This window comes from Heliangelus exortis, chromosome 2 (genome assembly GCF_036169615.1).
Source record: "Heliangelus exortis chromosome 2, bHelExo1.hap1, whole genome shotgun sequence".
Classification (NCBI taxonomy): Eukaryota; Metazoa; Chordata; class Aves; order Apodiformes; family Trochilidae; genus Heliangelus; species Heliangelus exortis.
Genome location: NC_092423.1, coordinates 120,343,568 through 120,361,841, shown reverse-complemented (window position 1 = coordinate 120,361,841; position 18,274 = coordinate 120,343,568). Strand labels below are relative to the sequence as shown.

The window sequence follows — 18,274 nt, the reverse complement described above, 5'->3', positions numbered from 1 at the left end:
AAAAGAGCACTCAAAATACCAAAAAAACTGAGTTGTATATAAAATCAATAAACTGAATTATTTCCAATCAAAATAATATTCTTCTGATTTTTCTGCGTGTAAATTGCATTGTTTGAGGAGGTTGTCTCTTAACTACCTTGCCTTGAAGCTTGCTCTGTCCCTGACAAAATAAAGATTTCTTTTCACTTACTCATATACCTCCAGGAGGAGAGGCTTTGCAAAAGGCAATGGTGCTGTGCTAGTTCCTCAGCTGACTGACCTTCTTGAATCTATCATCTCTAACTGGGTATTGTTAAGAGTAATTTTTTTTCGGTTTTCTTTTAGGTATTTTTTTCCCACAATTAACGCTATGTTCAAAGTGCAAATTTCTTCATAAGAAGGTGTTTCCTTCTGGAAGTCAAAAGCTGAAAGCTTCAGCAGTACCTTACTCGTGATCAGGGAGATGTGGTTTCTTCTCCTGCCCTCCAGAAGGGCTCTATCCTTTCATTTTCAAATTATTTGTTGATTAATGAGCAGCACCTCAGGCTGTCAATCTCTGAACAGGCACAGTGTCACAGGGATGGAATATTTGTTGCCATGTATTTAATCACACAATGCAATTTTAATCAACCTGCAAAAAAACCTGCATTAAAATGGAGGACAGATCATACTACAGTTAAATTGTGATTTTTCTGTTGAGATTAAAACTGGACAATAACGTTCTTGTTTCAAAAAAGAAGTGTACTTCACAGTACATAAATTAATTACATAATTTTTTTTATTTTCTAATATATCTATCTGCATATTTTAGAGTATTTGTCCATTTCATTACATTTCTGATCAAGACTAATGCTTATTAAAAAATCTAATATCACAATGAAAAAAATATATGGAAAAATCTTGCCCTCTATTACAATTGCTATCTGCTCCAGTTTTTGGAAACCACATCAAATTAGTCTTTGGCCATGGTAATCTTAATTATATCTTGGAATAGATGATGTTGGAAATATATTGCATAAACTCTTTTGGTGAGATTGCCTGTGCCTCTTAATGCAAAATCTCAATGTTCATATGCTTGCATTATTTAAATTACAAAAGGCACGTATCTGAAAAATGGCATGCTTTGTTGGGCACTCGTATTCATGGAAATTCATTCCATCGTCAGAGGGTCAAAAAAACAAGGGGGGTGGAACTGCTTGGTGTTCAAAATGTAACATAAGCTACGCCATTTAATTTAAGTAGCGAAATTCATAGATTAAAAAAGAATTTTTTACATAATCTTAAAACTGTATTTCTATGAACTTGGCATACTTTTAAATAAACAGCAGATGTAACCCAATTTATTTAGCTGATTTATTTTAAAAGGGCATTTTAACAGGTGGCACACTCTGCAGATTGAGTGGATGATGCTACTTGTGAAGGTGACAAATGACATCTACAGCTCCAGCATTTTTCTTTTCCCTAAAATTGTATCAAACTAAAATGTTCTCATTGCACACAATTAAAAACTTGAGCAAGCTTTTATCTCATCACAATTGGCCTGGAAGCAGCTTGAAATAAAGCATGACTTAGACTAATGGATCAGCTGCTATCGTGATCACTTTGCAATTTGACTCTGATTGCTGGCATCATTAGCATCAGCTGGGTGCTCATTGTCTTGCAGTGTTCTCAAAAATGGGGAACTTGCACAGTTCATCCAGGAAAAGTGGTCAGGACTTGGGCAAACGCAGTACAGGTGATGCACCTGGCAGGTTCAGCTATGCAGCATATGACAAGATGTAATAATAAAAGGCCACTGGTGACAGTAAGCACTGCCATGAGCTACACAAAGGGTCCTGTTTTACTCCCATGCTATTATTGTCCATTGATAGAGAATTCATTTAAAGAACACAGAGCAAGCGTCTTTGAGGAGTGATGTAGAATGTGCCCAGGTCACCCTTCACTGCAGCTCTGTGGAGAGCCAACAAACTGTTGGCACCTGTGGGCATGCCAACCTGCTGGGCTATGTGTCCTGAAACGCTGAAAAAAATTGTGAATGTATCAGCTGTTCCAGCTTCATCTGATGTTTGCAATGTACAGCTAATATAACGAACCACAAACCAAACTACATTGAGCAAAACTGTCTGAACTTCCACTCTAGAGGTTCACATAATCCCTTCATGGAATTAATGGTTATCAATTTGTGCAGGCCTTCTTGCCTTCCTCTCTTCACTAAATCCTTTGAAAGACCTTGTCATATACTTCATTAAATTATTTTTCTCTAGCTATTCACTATCTCCTTTAATTCTTAGGGTAGTCTAACTCCCGAGAAACAACTCTCTGAGCAGTCTTTGTTGCTATTATTTCCGTGACAACATTTAAGATTCTAAAATCAAACCAGCAACTTTCTGTCTGTTTGGTCAACCTACTAACAAAACATCAGAGGAGGTTAAATTGCAGCCCAAACCCCACAAAATCCCTGAACCTAACGAGACACACAATGTTCTCAACCATTCAAAGACTGCCCCCCTTTAACAGTAACACTCAGAAACCAGCCAGTGCTATTCAGACCCCGGTCAAAGAATTAAAAAAATGTGGATTTCTAGACATTCTCTTATCTTGGAGCAGTGTCTAAGCTTCAGCTAAAGCCACCCCTTCATCAGCTTGGCTAAAGGAAAATCTTCAAAATGTGCTGCTGTTGCCTCCACGAAGCACATCTGATCATGCGGGACATCAGTGGTGTTCACACTTGGAAAAAGAAAATGTGTTTTCAGGCCCAGAATCATCAGAGGTTGCAATTAAGAGCTCAGTTCTGGTGCAAGGCTATAGTGCCACTATGTGACCTGGAGCGGCTGTCACATCAGGAACCTTTAGTGATGAGGTGACAATCCTCACTGTTCCACCAGTAAATCTAGTGTTGATGTGGCATCTTCAACTGAGACTCAGCTGAATGACCAGACAATGCCAGTAGCAATCTTAGGTCCAGCACAACATTCAGCAATAGAGGTAATTATCGTAAGTGCATTTTTTGGCATAACATGCTTGCTCCCCCACTTTCATGAGATTTTTCCCATGGAGGCTATTCAGTTATCCCGGTATTCAATAAGTATGATTGACTTCTTTCCATCTTAAGATACAGGACAGAAGTTCTCTTTCATTTTATAAGTCTTTATATTTGACTTTCATCATTAAGTTTCTTACCTTTTTATAGAAATATTTATCATTTTGCTTAGAAATCAGACGTCCATTTTAATTTTCATAGAAAAGATTTTTGAAAATGCACTTCCTACTGTTCAGCACTTTTACTCCTCTCTGCAATCTGTTTCATATTTTAGCTTAGAATCATAGAATCATGCTTTATAGAAGGCTCTTCAGTTACAAGTAAACTTTTCCACTAATTAAAATATTTGTATTTGCCACAAGACGATAAGGAACCAGAAGGAAGTAGCAATCAATGCCAGCCCTGATGACATCTACGTTCCCTTTTTTACAAAATTGACAGAAGGAAAATTGTTCACTCAATGGCTGAAAATTTGGGGGTAAATTTTCGTTTTCTTGTTTTGGTTTGGTTTGTTTTTTTCCTAAAGAAGGAAACTAATGGCTCTACATAAGGGACAATTAAAAAAGTGTAGACATTTGCAAACCAACACAATAAAGTTATTAAAGACTTACTGGAAAATGTGGAGCTAAATACTTTCTTCCTCTATGTATTTTAGTGTAAGCACCAGAAATATTGGAAGTACATGTCTGTTGGACAGAAATAAAAATTTTTGTCAGTCACAGTCTGACGCACATCCCTTAGAGTGAAAACAGAACTGCCAAGTACACAAAGGTACAACCAGAAGGTATAATGGACTTCATTCTTATATTCTGAGAATGTTAAATTTTCTGTCTCAGAAGGTTCTTGCAGCTCAGTAAATGCCTTCACCCACATACAGATTTCCTGAGTTGGGAGCAATTTTGTACAATGAGTAGGACTGAAAGCTAATATTTCCATCTGTAAAATATACACTTCTGATTCACTTAATGGTGTGGTTTATAAAGATGATTCACAGAAATCTGTATAGAAATGTCTGTCAGCACTTCATGGCATTGAAGATGTAGGAGGCTTTTCCATATTTTCTCCATTGTAGGCTGAAAAGACTCTCTTCTTTCCTCTAAAACCATTAACTTCTTTCAACCAAGTTAGCATTTACAGTGAAGGGCAGAGAAATCTTTCATTTAAAATAATGAGCCACAGACAAGTTTCTCAAAGGGACCTAAAGGCACCCAAACTCATAAGCAAAGCCTCTTCTGCTTCCAGTGGCAGCTTTTTATGTAGATCTGCACTTGAGTAGAACCCATGAGCAAAAGCAACCAGCCCAATTCATTTTACGTAATTATGCCCTCCCAGTCAAAAAACACCCCTCTATTCAAAATCTACTCAAAGGAGACATACAACAAAATATACTTTCCAAGGCTCAGGAGAGACTTGCTATCTAAAAAAATAAATCTTAAAGAATCTTCCTAAAGTTTTCAAAGTTTGTACAAAATAAACAGCTGTTTAGCTGCAAATAAATTAGGCTAAATAGCAAGGCACTAGAGAAACAAAAGGGAGTGATTTGTTAAGTTATCCCTGTTCAGAAAAAAAAAGGCTGTTGAACATATGCTTCATTCTAACCACAGATGGAATTAAGAATGCACTTCAATTCTTTTCTGAATCAGAATTAAAAATTGAAAACCATAGCTATGTAATTCTTTGCCATGTTACAGAGAATCAACTAAAATGTTGCCATCCTATTCTTTCATATGATTTCAATATTCTGCTTATGCAGGGGGGCTGAACAAGATGACCTCCAGAAGTCCCTTCCAACCACAGACACTGTGATGCTGTGAATACTGAAGAGATGAAAGCATATTTCAGTTTTATACTTACTCACAACATAAGCAACATAAAGCATTGTTATTGTTTATGTAGATAGTCATAAAATTACCAAAGGCAAATGTGTCATTTGGATCATTCATTTTTCTTTATTGAGCTTTGATAAAAAACAGTCCATTTGAAATATTTCCAGCAAGCATTTCAATTCCAAATGCTCAACACAAAAAAAAACCAGTATCAGACTTCAAACATATAAAGTTACATCTCATTATAATTTAACATTTAACAAAGCTACTAATTTCTGATTTTTTCATAATTAAGTTTACAAAAATAATATTACACTTATAAAATAAATCAGCTTCTCCCAATAAATTACAGTGGTGTTCTTCTTATTCAAAAATGTAGTATATCATACAAAATAGATAACAACTCTTTTGTCAGATAAAATACTAAAGTATTTTTCCATCCAGTACATTTCGGCAGTGTGTGGAAACATTTCATTGTACACTTGATATCCAAAGTACATTGTGAAAACTAAACCCATTAAGCTATTATACATATTGCTTATATAAGGCAAGGGTGGCCAACTCAGGGACTACTTTCTATTTCCCATTAAATGTTTTTTGTCAGACCAATACTGCCACATTTATGCAATTGACTTAATTAATCTGACACAGGAAAGCCATGCAGGCCCAACTTGAGCCAAATATTCTTTTCATGACAAATGCACAAAAGTGACCCCCAGTAGTCAGCTTTAGGGCTGCTCAGTATCTCTCACACATGGTTTACCATTGTATTTCCACATAAAGTGCTGGTGGCCATCAGCACAGTCTGGTAGCCCCTAAAGTTAATGGCAAAACCTTGGTACTATATTCCATCATAAAAACTCATGCTAAAAAGGAACTTGTAAAAAGAGTAATGCATTGATAAAAATAAACAGTAACCAGCAAAAAAAAAACCAAACCACACTCTAAAAAGCAAAAGGTAAACATTAAGAGCTACCGTATGCAGGCTTTACAAAAGCAACTACCTTAAAATAACATAAAAACAAGATCTCATTGGTAGTAAGTGTATTCCCATTAAAGCCTTTTGAACATGCAGGTTAGCTCAGCATTTCCTGCCTGCAAAAAACATAACTGAAACATCATTATCAGCTTTTTCCAGAAACTTTTGCAAGTCAGAGGTTTAACTACACCATCTTTGGATTCTGCAATTAATGCAGGTGTCTGGCTCAGGATGACCAACATCTCACCTTGCAGAATTTCTGCACTCCAATGTTTTCTCCTTGCAATAGTTCAGCAAACTGCAGAATTACTTCTCTCTTTTTTCTCTGTTTCTCTCTTACACAAGTTCTGAGAAGAAAGTCTGCTTTAAAGTACTACAGGAAAAATTGTTGCTGTCTGGTATAAATAAAATGTGGAAAGTGGTGATTTTCTTCATCATTATTTGAACAAGAGATCACTTTATATATCCTAATAGATCATTTTCACATAACACAACTGAGTGAGTATATTCCCAAGTGAGCATGTGTCGCAAGGTCCCCTTTGAGCAAATCCACAAAAAGTCCAAAATCTAGATGGGTTATTACAGACTCTAGGCACAAAACTTGGTCAGTGTTAGGTCACCTTTGTCTGGAAGAGGAGGAAGAAGAGGAGGAGAAAGGGGCTTTTCATAGAAAGTCAATTCATCCCAAGCTTCTGAAAACTCTTAAAAATCCAGAGAATAAGTATTTGGTGTGCTGGATATCTTATGGCTTGAAATGCCGTGGCTCAAACCACAAACATCTAAAACTCAGAGATATTGTTGCATGAGTTAGTAATCCATACCTCTCCAGACACAGAACTACTGCATACTACTCTATACATAAAGTTAGAGTGATTGGTGAAACATGCATTCACTGGCCAGTAAAGCAAATAAACACAATGGCTACGTTTACCCTAGTAAATCAAACAGTACAAAGTCTATACTCCAGCCTTGAGGTCAAGTGTCATGGTCTGGCCATATTCCTACTTATACCCTCTGTGCCCCTAAAGCAAGGTGAAAAGTGTCCCAGAATGGCCCAATTCCCATAATGTCCATACGAATAGGTAAGCAGGGGAGATTGAACACTTCTGTTGAATTTTAACTTGATATCGTTCTTTCAAAACAGGATTTATTCTTTTTTAATTAATTGGGTGTTTCTGCCCATTGTTTTCTCCTTTCTATTTAATACATGTGCTTTGGTAGCCTACTGTTCTACTATTTAAGGAATCTTGGCTTTTGTTTGATTAACACACTTTTTCATGTCTACAATTCACAGCTAAACAAGCACTAACCAGTTCCGTCACAAAGAAAAAATTATATACACATCTAAAGCAATAACATTAAGACAACAACTAAAACAGGAAATAAAAAATTAATCTGTGCAGTTAAAAGATCTAAAAACAGTATCAACCTCTATACATGTTTGTCAGACTGCAGTGTCCACAGTTACAGTTGTGAATGGCAGTCAGAACAGTGAGCATCACTTTCCAAATAACGAGGTGTTTTAAGAAACAACCACAGTAGTGTCTGCTGAGGAAATAATTTCCTTTATCATCCTGAGATTTTAAATGTGCAAGTGTCCTACCAATTTATCTAGTGCATAAAAAGAAAGGGGGACGGGATGGGAGGGAGGAAGGGAGAGGAGAGAGGGAGAGAAGAAGGGACAGATGGATGAGTATGACAGGCAGAGAAACATTATCACAATGGTTTTGGTTTCAAAATAGATTGCTGTGCAATGACTGAAGCCTGATTCGTAGACATTTTGTATTCTTGCCCAGAGCCTTGCGGAGGGGAAGGTAATGGAGTTTCTGGAGTTGCTGAAAAAGAATATAGAAAGAATTATGTATTTTTATAATCTGGCCTACTCTGCATACATATACACCTACAACTGCTCCAAAAGGAAGTACTGTTATATTTGGCGTACTAGATGAACAGGATATTTTCAAAATCATAGAATGGCGAGGCTTGGGAGGGACCATTAAAGATCCTCTTGTTTCAACCTCCCTGCCATGGGGCAGGGACACCTCCCACTAGACCAGGTTGCTCAAGGCCCCATCCAACCTGGTCTTGAACACTTCTAAGGAGGGGCAGCCATCACTTCCCTGTGTAACCTGTTCCGGTGCCTCACCACCTTCACAGGAAAGAATGTTTTCCTAATGTCTAACCTAAATCTCCCTTCTTCAAGTTTTAAACCATCATGGCTTGTCCTCTCACTACACACCTGTGGAAAAAGCCCTAGCTCAGCTTTCTTGTTTCTTTTAGTTGTCAGAATTTTCAGTTTTTGAAAAATTGTTCATGTGAAACCAGTGATATATTAGAATGGTGCTGAACTTTAAAATTAAATTCAGGTCAGTGTCTCTCATTTAACACTGTTTATATACATGCATTTTTAATGCACAATTATTTTAATTTAAAAACGATGATGAAGTAACTCTATGAGCACTGACAGGCCACCATTCTAATTAATATTTTTAACTGTAACAGTGAAATGTTATGACAGAGGCAAACTTGCAATTACTCACAAATCTGTTCTGTATGTACAGGAGCAGACATTGAACTTATGAGGATAGTTTGGCCAGTTAATGGATCTTGGGCTAAGTGAGGATGCACTGGATGATGCAGATGACTGGCATCATTAGAAGTACCTGCAAAAATAACATGAGCACACATCAATTCAAAAGAGCCTGTTGTTGCCAATGATTTATGCTGCAATAATTACGTTTCTGTAGAGCAAATATTTTGATTGGCAATTTGAATAATTGCCTCCGGATATTCATTAAACAATTTAACCAGACTTCAACTGTATTAAGCACTGTGTTTATTTTCACTGTTTTGACTGCACTGACAGTGGATTTCATTAAATACTTGGAAGGAATCTTCCATCTGCCTAGGGAACTGTGTGCCTAGATACCCAGCAATGATTGGGAAGTACACAGCACAATCTGAGGTTGTAGAGATGAGCTGCCAAAACAAGAAGGCTTTATCTAACAATCATGTGACTCAAAGCTCAGCAAGCAAGGTGTGGTCAAAGTGTTTGCTTACATCATGATTCTCTCAGTGTCCCAGTATGCTAAATTCAAGAAAACAAGACATGGTAATTTAAAAAGTTGTTAGCTTACCTCCCAGTAGCATTTCCTGAAGCAAACTGTCAATTTTGACAATTCCAAATAGCTTAACCAATTGTATTTGCTCAATCATTTGCCAAGTGATGCTCTGGAGTGTAGGCAGTAGAAGCAGAAGTTCTCCAAATCTCCCTCGGGAGTCATACTGACGGTCATTAATATAATCCTCTAAACTGATCTGAACTTGGAACCGCATGTTCTTAATCTTCATTGGATTACTGAGTCCCTTTGCATCTTAAAAAATGAGAAAATAAACTTAAAGTCAAACCAGATTATGATTTGGGAGGAGCATCTTATTTTTTTCGAATTCATTATTTCCTGTTCCGCTGGGTAACACGAACAGATGCTACAGCAACAAAAATTACTTTGAATACAATCACATGTACAATAATTCCGAGATGTGTTTTTGAAAGGGTACCTGGATCAAAAAACACAATTGCTTTCAAGCAAGCATACTCATTGTCATCTATTTGAATCTCCTGGAAGGGTCGAACCAGTTCATCTAGAATCCGATTTGCCACCCTGCTGATCTCCACTTCGGTGCTGTTGCGATGGATTATGTAATTGTTGCCTTGGAGAGAAAGAAAACCAACATGTGGATTGACACAAAGACTTTGATGTAATGTACTAGATGTAGTCCCCTTTTCCAAAGCACATGTTTTTGGTTTGTTTTTTTTTTTCTTTATCAAATATTTAATATTTTTTTAAGTAATAGCTTTTATTTGTATCAGACTTCATACAGAACTGTTCTATGTACAAAATACATCCATCACTCCGTATATAATCTGTGCACGTAAAAATGCCAACTGAATAGTCCACAAGACTGAGCTCTATATCTGGAATGTACAAATAGGCCATTATCTTTACATAAGAGGTACATGTAATGGTAAATTGATCTTAAAATTTCATATTTCTCCATGAAAATTATACATCCCAAGTTGAGTAATCAGGATTTGTCACTGGACAAAGAAACCTCCTTCCAGACAAGGCACCAGGAATATTTCCAACAGATTCTTCTGCCACTCCTAATAAAATTTCAAAGCTTCTTAAAATTTCAGTACCAAAAGAATTTTCCCTGCTCTTCTAATTTTAAATTTTCATTTTGGGGAAGACTCAATTCACTGCAATTCACCTTCTGTCCGTAAATCATCTAGCCTACATGCTGAGAACAGTGAGAAAGCCACAAATTTTTGAAAGACAAGCTGATCCTTATATCATAACACATCCATGCCAAAAAAGGACTCAAAAGTTATACAGGTTTCTATCTCCAAAAATCAGAAATAAGTCTTGGAACCTCAAATTATTTCTTTTTTCAATATATATGGTGATATTGGTTCATGTTGACAATATTTTTCTGCTTAGCATTTCACTTTTTTGTCTTTATTGCCCACTAAATAAAAAAAAAATCTATAAATGTTTTCTTGTCTTTCTGTTAATCTCGTCAGTAAAACTGTATCTAGAAGAACTAGGTTAAGAAGGTAATTTGTGTAGTTTTTAATCTGAAAGGATTGTTGATTAGAGTAGTAACTCCAGAACAAGCCCTTCTTGTCCCTTTAATGCTATGATATGTGTAAAAATAAATTCAAGATGATCAAGAGCTATGAAAAGGTAGACCCAAAGAGGAAGGAGAAAAAGCAGCGGAAGAATCCCTTGTACCACATCATCAATGAAGAAACTAGAGAGAGTCTATAATCTGTTTAGTCTTGCCTAACATAAAAAATCCTGTCCAAGAAGACGTGCACATTTTCTGAAAATAAAAACCCAAAAACCCTAGAAAGTGCCCAAGTTATTTACATGTTTAATTGGACCATTTTTGGCACAGTGCTTTTCAGACTGACAGAGTAATGTGTCTAACAGTGTTAACAAATGCCTCCTCCTATCACTATATGCACAGGGACACATCTCATGGTAGTATTGTGCCTCTCTGATGGGTGAATGAAGGTAAGAGATGCTTCCACCACATGATGACAACCCCTTCCCTAACAGACATGATCTCTTTACAAGACCCAGCAAAGGAGTCTTTTTAAGTGACCAAGAATATGCTTATGCAGGTTTATAAAAATGAGCCTTCACCATACCATGGATGCTCCCATCTCCCACACATCAGGGAACAACAGGCATGCTGTTCATACAATGGTTGCATGGTGAGAATCAAGGCAGCAGTGAGAGGACTCCTGGGAAAGTGAGTTGTAGGGATGGCTAACCAGGCTATCCAATTTTCTAGCCTTCTATTACTATATTTGAAGTGTTCTCTGGAAACCTCCAGGCACATGATATAGTAAAGAATGAAATTAGTACATGGGTGATAGGTTGTCTGCTTCCCTCTTAAGTGAAAGGTTTTTAACATTTTGTTTTGTTCCGTATTTTATGGGAGAAAGGTGCAGAAAGGATGCTAATATAAGGAGGCAATTTGCCAGAAGCTCCCTTAACTTGTGGTTTCAGGTATTCAATAAACCTTTAGCCATATTAACTCACAGGAAACTGTCCACCTGCTTTCTCTGGAACAGTGCACGTGACACTATGTCATTAATAGCTATTTAGCATTCACAGAATGCATTGTTTTGATTGTGCCAGAACAGTTGTTCCACTTAAGTGATTACATGGTTGCTAATGTACTATAGCATCATCATTATTAATTAAAACAAATCAAATGTTTACCTAAAAGTAAAATATCCTTATATGCCATGGACCGTTTTGCTGCTCCAAGCAACAGGTGCTCCCCAGCATGTGCTCTTAGCAGGGCAACCTCATGAAAAAAAAAAAGCAGACTCATTAGAAGATAAAGCAGTAAGTTCCAATATGGGCAAAAGAAACAAGGATCTATATTACTGTGAGTATATCCAGTTATAGGTACAGGTTTAAGACTGTTAAGATTCTAATGTAAAATTCAAAATGAATGTTAACGACCTTAAATTATCATCCTTGTTCACTTCTAGCATTTGGTCTTTAAACATATAGCTCTGAAAAATAAGTCTCAATAAATAGAATACTTGGATTTATTTCCTACTACCTATTGCCTTAAGTAATTTTTCTCTGGAATTTTAAGTTGACACCAAAGACTGGGCTAAAATGAACCATTACAGTACATTCAGCATGAGCAGTGTTTTGTTTTTCTCACCCTGAACCAAAAATTTAAGTGCCACTTAAGAGCTTTTTTCCCCAAAAACCCAGATATGCTAAAATATCCACACCTTTCAAAGAAGAAACCTGAATCATGCCAGAAAGGCACTTTAAAATGTGGTCTTGGTTTAGTCTTTGCCACTTATTTACTATCCTTTTGCCTTTAATGCCTGCTTGAAACTTCAGCCTGTTTCCTCAAGGAACTCCTCTCTTGTCAAGTAATTCCTTTTTTTAATTAATCCAATCTAATACTTTATGAGTGATATAAAGGTATGCAGCACCTAAGAATACTCAGTATTATAAGATTTTTTAGGTTCTAACTAGAGTTGGCTTATCTGCTCTGGCCTGCTCTTTGCTTTGCTAGTCAGGCTGATTCCCAGACCAGGAGTCATTTGCTGAAACCCAGATGGTATAAATGCACAATTTTCCTTAGGAAGAGGCTACTGCAAACGCAAAAGTGGCATTTGTTTTTACCCCCAATATCTTTGTCATTATTCTTCTAAGGTACTTAAGGTTCCAGATTATTTCCCAGCATGCATTCTTTAAGCACTGCAGGGCTGTTTATCACCTATTTTTTCTAAGCTGATTTTTAAATATTTTTTTTTTAAATATAGAGAGGAACTTTTAAATTAGTTTTGATCCCTTCTCTTTTCCTTCATTCTGTCTTAACAATAAAACCAGCAGAATTTGCTTGCTTTTGTTGACCTGGCATATTAAAATTCTCCTTCTCATTTTTAACTTATTCCACTATATTGAGCTTGTGCACACATATCATATTCTGTGGGTCTGCAGAAGTCATAAAGCTCCTATTTTGAAGAAAGAATATAAGAGGGAATGAGCTCATTTTGAGTCTCAAACCCAAGAATGATCTAAACCTCCTCGCAGAATTCGTTAAAATCTCAGAGACTGAAGGGGCAAAAGGGAGGAATTACTCTATTACTCTTCACAATGTCATTTTCAAACTGAGTAAGATTTTGGTGGACAGGAATTAAGAGATCCTGAGCCATGAATTAACCTCCTGCTTAGGCAGCCAATGAGAGAAGTGCTAATTGCAACGTGGAAATGCTGGTGTCAGCACAACTTACTCTGAAGCCCAGATATTAGGCTTACATATATATCAGGATATAGTACAGATGTGATGATAGATCAGATCTCTTTAAGAGAACCCTTCACAAGTTTCCAGGTTTGATGCTTTTCTCCCCCACACTCATTGAATACAACATAATTTTAGTACATTGTAGAATATGACAGATCACTTGCTTTGGATTGGTATCAGTAGTTTTGCCATTTTTTTGAGATTCTAATGGTTTGGTTTTTTGGAAGTGGAGAAGACCTGCTTCAAATTAAATAACACACTGTCTGAAACCATATCATAATGAAAGGTGAACCTGAAATAAATTCTCTGAAAGATCAGAAAAAAAGCAAAGCTTTTTTGTTTTTTTACAAGTTTATTTTTTTTGTTGTTTTGAGTGGCGCTTGTTATCTCAGCTTGCAAAAGAATACAGAAAGAATTAAACACTATAAGATGTACTCATTTGCTGATTTTTTTTTTTTAACATGCTAGGTCCTTCTCAATTTCCACTGATTTATTTTTGTGGTGCTATTTGAAAACAAAATTCTAAGATGGTAAGTCCAGAACCCAGCTCTATTTGATCAGACAAAAAGATAGTGTTTAACCAGAACATTTAAATATCGCAGAAATAACATGACAGTAATTAAAGTTCTCTCTTTTGTCTCCTCTTATACCTGGTCATCCAGTGGTAATTCACAGAAGCCTGGAATGTATTTAGCCCATTCCACCAGTACCAAAAGTTGTTGCTTCATAGATTCACAGACATCACTAATACCAGCAATTTTCTTAACATTTATGTCAGTGCTAGCACCAGGACTGGAGATGGAGATCTGGCCATAGTGAGAAAAAAATAAAAACACAACAAACCCACAGTGTTAAATTTAATATAATTGTGTTTTCACCAGTTAACAGCATATCTAAGAAAAAAAATCATCAGTAAACATGCATACCCTTGAGAAATTCCTTGACCATACAGACCATTAGTCTGCACATAAATTATAACATTATATTTCTCATTATTACCAGTGTGTTCTATTATATTTTTGTATATTAAAGTGTGTTAAAAATGACACTATTCATACAGCAATACAATATCATCTTATTACAAAATACTGTTTTAAATATGGCAGAGCCCTTATTATTTGTACAGGGGAGGTGTTTGGGTTTTTGCTTTAATGGTTGACATTTAGTTCATGTCAGGGAAAAAAAAGCTCATAGAAGCACTAAGGTAACATTAAGGACAAAGAAAGAGAGAGATGAAGGGGTAACATGTTTTCTACTAAAAGGATAAGTATCATTAACTTTAGATGCTAAACCAGGGGTTTTTTAGTGCCTGAAGGAGAATGGTTTGTAATGATTAAGCAGCAGTATGGGCAGAGGCCTGAGACATTTCAGAGCTAATGTAAAGGATATGAATGTGCATCAGACCACCTGCAGTGAACAGCATTCTGTGACGTAAGAAGAGTGCAGTATCTTTCTGGCATTTTCACATAATCACTAAGACAAATCCTAAACTTAATGACTTTTAGAGGAAAGGAACAAAACCAGGCTTGCTCTTAAGCCAGGCAGGAGAAACAACTAAGATAAAACCAAGCCTGGGAAGTAACGGTCACTTTATAGAAGCTGTCATGCCAGGGAAGAAAGGAAAAGGAAAAGGAAAAGGAAAAGGAAAAGGAAAAGGAAGAGGAAGAGGAAGAGGAAGAGGAAGAGGAAGAGGAAGAGGAAGAGGAAGAGGAAGAGGAAGAGGAAGAGAGGAAGAGGGGAAGAGGAAAAGGGGAAAAGGAAAAGGAAAAGGAAAAGGAAAAGGAAAAGGAAAAGGAAAAGGAAAAGGAAAAGGAAAAGGAAAAGGAAAAGGAAAAGGAAAAGGAAAAGGAAAAGGAAAAGGAAAAGGAAAAGGAAAAGGAAAAGGAAAAGGAAAAGGAAAAGGAGTCTTGCTCATGACTACCTACATGAGATTATCTAGCACCCTGTCTAGCCCATCTTGAAAACCTCCAGTGACAGGGACTCTACCACATTCCTGGGAAAGTTGTTCCAGTTATTGATTGCTCTCACTCTTTCTTATATCAAGATGAAATCTGTCTTGCAATTTGTACACATTAATGACTTGATGAATATGACAATGTTACACTGCAACCCTGTTGTCCAGACCACCATCAGACACTAAGGCACCACCAGAGCCTTTACTCCTACAAGAGCCCAGCATTCCTCTTTCTGATTTTCACAGTTCAGGAAGCATCTCCTGAATCTGTAGGGGAAGCATTATACTTGGACAATATTCCCCTGTAAGAGGTTTTCAGGGATGAAATAATTAATTTTCCCTATCTTAGTATGAACATTTTAAAAGGAATGAATGAAACCTTCTTCCTCATTTCCCAATTGAAGGACAAGACCAATGATCTGTGACAATATCGCCTCCACCAAGTCTCTCCTCAGGATTCAGATCACCTTACCACTTGACTGAGAGAAAAATATAGAATTTTAAGACTATTAAGCAATATGTGAATAGACTCTGCAGTTGGAATACTTCTGTTTGCCTTATTTATATGTCTAAGAATATTAAAATGGAATTTTCAAAGGAATGTAAGGAAATGAGTGTCCACACCTCTTTGAATGTAATGACTTTGGACAATTTTTTCCAGCCTCAAGGATAGACAGATGCCACGAGCTGCTTGAGAAAGACAGGGACTTAAAAGCAGTAAGAACCATAAAGCTTTATTAAGAAAGGAGCCTAGGACTATGTAGAATTTTTTTTAACTGACTTTGCTTTAAGAATGTATTCTATTATTTATTCATTCACTGGGAAGAGAAAGCTAGGTGCATTCTGGAAGCAGAAAAAAATAATCTCAATAAAGGTATTTAATGAAATTAGAAACTGGAAAGTATTTAACTTTAGAAAACATGGTCATAAAATAATTTTGTGGTAGATGTCAGTACCTGACGGGACAATGTCTCAGCTTGTGACAACGTGCTAATAGAGGGAATGTTGCAGCCATCAAAAGTGTTTCTTCTTGTACTTATCCTGTCCCGTTCATTTTGTACAGCTGGAAAAGAGTAAGCATCTCGTTTATTGACTTGTAGGCACTGACACAATATCATTTCAGAAATTTTGATATTAAAAAAAACCCAAACAAACAAAACAAAAAACACCCCACAGACTCTTGTGCTTGTAGCACTCAGTAATGAGAAAGGATGACATCACATATTAATGGTCTTTACCCATATACTGTCTGCCTATAAAAACTACACATAAGTAATTGTAAATAGTTGTTGAATTATAAGTCATTATTGTGACTGGCTTCACTACAGTAAAGCCTCTTTCTTCCCTCAAACTTCAACACATGCTGTTGTTCTGTTATTTTAACCAATTTCATGTCAGGTTTGATGAGAATGGTAGAAATGGAACACATCCAGACTGCTGTATAGGTCAAGAGGTACAACATCACCACTGAAAATATGTTTCAGAGGAAGGCTGAAAACCCTATTCCTACTCTCCTGTAAGAAAATCTGAAAAAGGAAAGAACTGTAAATTTAAGCCACTAGTAAGATGATTTTGAACCTTAAATCTCATGCTCCTCCACAGTGAGACTGCATTCCTAGCCAGTTTACAGAACATTCATTAATTTTAAAAAATACCAAAATAAACACTAAAACAGTTTTGGGCAGTAAGTTTTGTCCTATGGGATCCAAAAAAGAGGCAGCTGAAAGTCCTTCAGATACAGAATCCTTAATCAGCACATGCAAGGCTTATGAAACAACAAATCTTACTTTTGAATTGAAGGAAGAACTAAAAATAAAAGCATGAACCAGAGTTTTCTAAAACCTAGATCATGTCCAAGGTTAGTCTAAGGAGAAAAGGAAAAAAAAATTTTTACTGATCAAAACCTTTTTATTACACAAAGAATCTCATCATCTTTTAAGAGCAGCAGCTTTATTTCCAAAGATATGTTTGCCGTTTTGTGGGAAACAATCTGCATTAAAGAATTTAGAAATCAAACCAAAGGTTTCAATAAAAAAAATAAATTCTATACACTGCAAACTTTTCAGGTTTTATCTGAACAATGTGCATACTTTATTCCAGAGGTGTACCAACTTTTTGCCAAGGACACTCTGTGATGGGCCTTTTATTAAGGTCACGGTAAGAAATGCTGCGCAGTGATAAACACAAAGTGCTAAATGTTCATGTAGACAGGAAAAAAATATAACCTGTTTTAAAAGAATGGAGAAAAAAACTCATTCAAACTCAGCAGCATAAGTGCTACACAGAAAATTAACATAAGGTCATCTCTGTTTAGTATTAGAAAAACAGTGAGTTACTCTGACAATCAGTAGGAAAAGTCACTAATAGAGTGCTTTGAGAATCATCAAGAAATGCTTCCATTTTCCCCTGCATATGCATAATTTTGGATTATTAGACTGGATTGTCTCTCTTGGATGTTTTTTTGTCAGTTCAAGCTAAAGTTGCCTCAAACAGAGCCTCCAAGAGAAAGGGGGAATATTTGCTCAGAGGGCTTGAATAGCTTTTACCAGCCTTTTGCACCTTCACCCTGAAGAAAAGGAAGTGATTTGCTAGAATGAAACTATCATTTAGACTATGCTATGCTTAGGCTCTGAGACATTCCCCAGTGGTATAGAGAAGTACAGAACAACACACAAGCAGCGAAATTTACAGTTCAGCATCTTGAATTATTTTAACACTGGGAAGCCTTGAATAAGCATGGCTTGGACACAATGAAAAATGAAAGTTTTATTGCTGTTGGGACCAGAGGAGGCTCAGTGGTATAAATTAGGTTAAAAGTTTTGTGCTGTATATATCTTCACTTCATCAACATGAGTCAGCAGCATGCCTCATGGAGATGTTAGCTAGCCATGCACAGGGATGCATTAGGATCTTGAGGGAAGTGATGACTTCTCTGTTTTGGGCTTCTCAATACACAGATGATGCTGGAAAACTGGGCGGTGTCCAGTCAAGGGCTATGGAGATGTAACCCACAAGACACAGAAGGTGAAGCAGAGTGAGATATCTTGATAAGAAAGGACAGGTCCAAGGCAGAGGTAAGGGTCTAATTTCTCTAGTTTAAAGAAAATGGAGCCAGATTCTTCTCTGATGTACAGTGAAAG

The 18,274-nt window shown here is 36.6% G+C and overlaps 1 protein-coding gene across 4 annotated transcripts in view; it reads right to left on the bottom strand.

The window, feature by feature from the left end:
• Window positions 1-4,945: 4,945 nt before the first annotated feature.
• HNF4G (hepatocyte nuclear factor 4 gamma) overlaps window positions 4,946-18,274 on the bottom strand; it is a 71,517-nt gene continuing 58,188 nt past the window's right edge. For all 4 annotated transcript variants that reach the window (XM_071737810.1, XM_071737809.1, XM_071737807.1 and 1 more), the window contains exons 4-10: window positions 16,091-16,197; window positions 13,831-13,986; window positions 11,623-11,710; window positions 9,383-9,535; window positions 8,962-9,198; window positions 8,365-8,487; window positions 4,946-7,659 (exon numbers count right to left, since the gene is read on the bottom strand). In XM_071737810.1, the coding sequence (XP_071593911.1) occupies window positions 7,541-7,659; window positions 8,365-8,487; window positions 8,962-9,198; window positions 9,383-9,535; window positions 11,623-11,710; window positions 13,831-13,986; window positions 16,091-16,197 (983 nt within the window). In that variant the 3' untranslated portion in view covers window positions 4,946-7,540. The remainder of the gene's footprint in view (window positions 7,660-8,364; window positions 8,488-8,961; window positions 9,199-9,382; window positions 9,536-11,622; window positions 11,711-13,830; window positions 13,987-16,090; window positions 16,198-18,274) is intronic.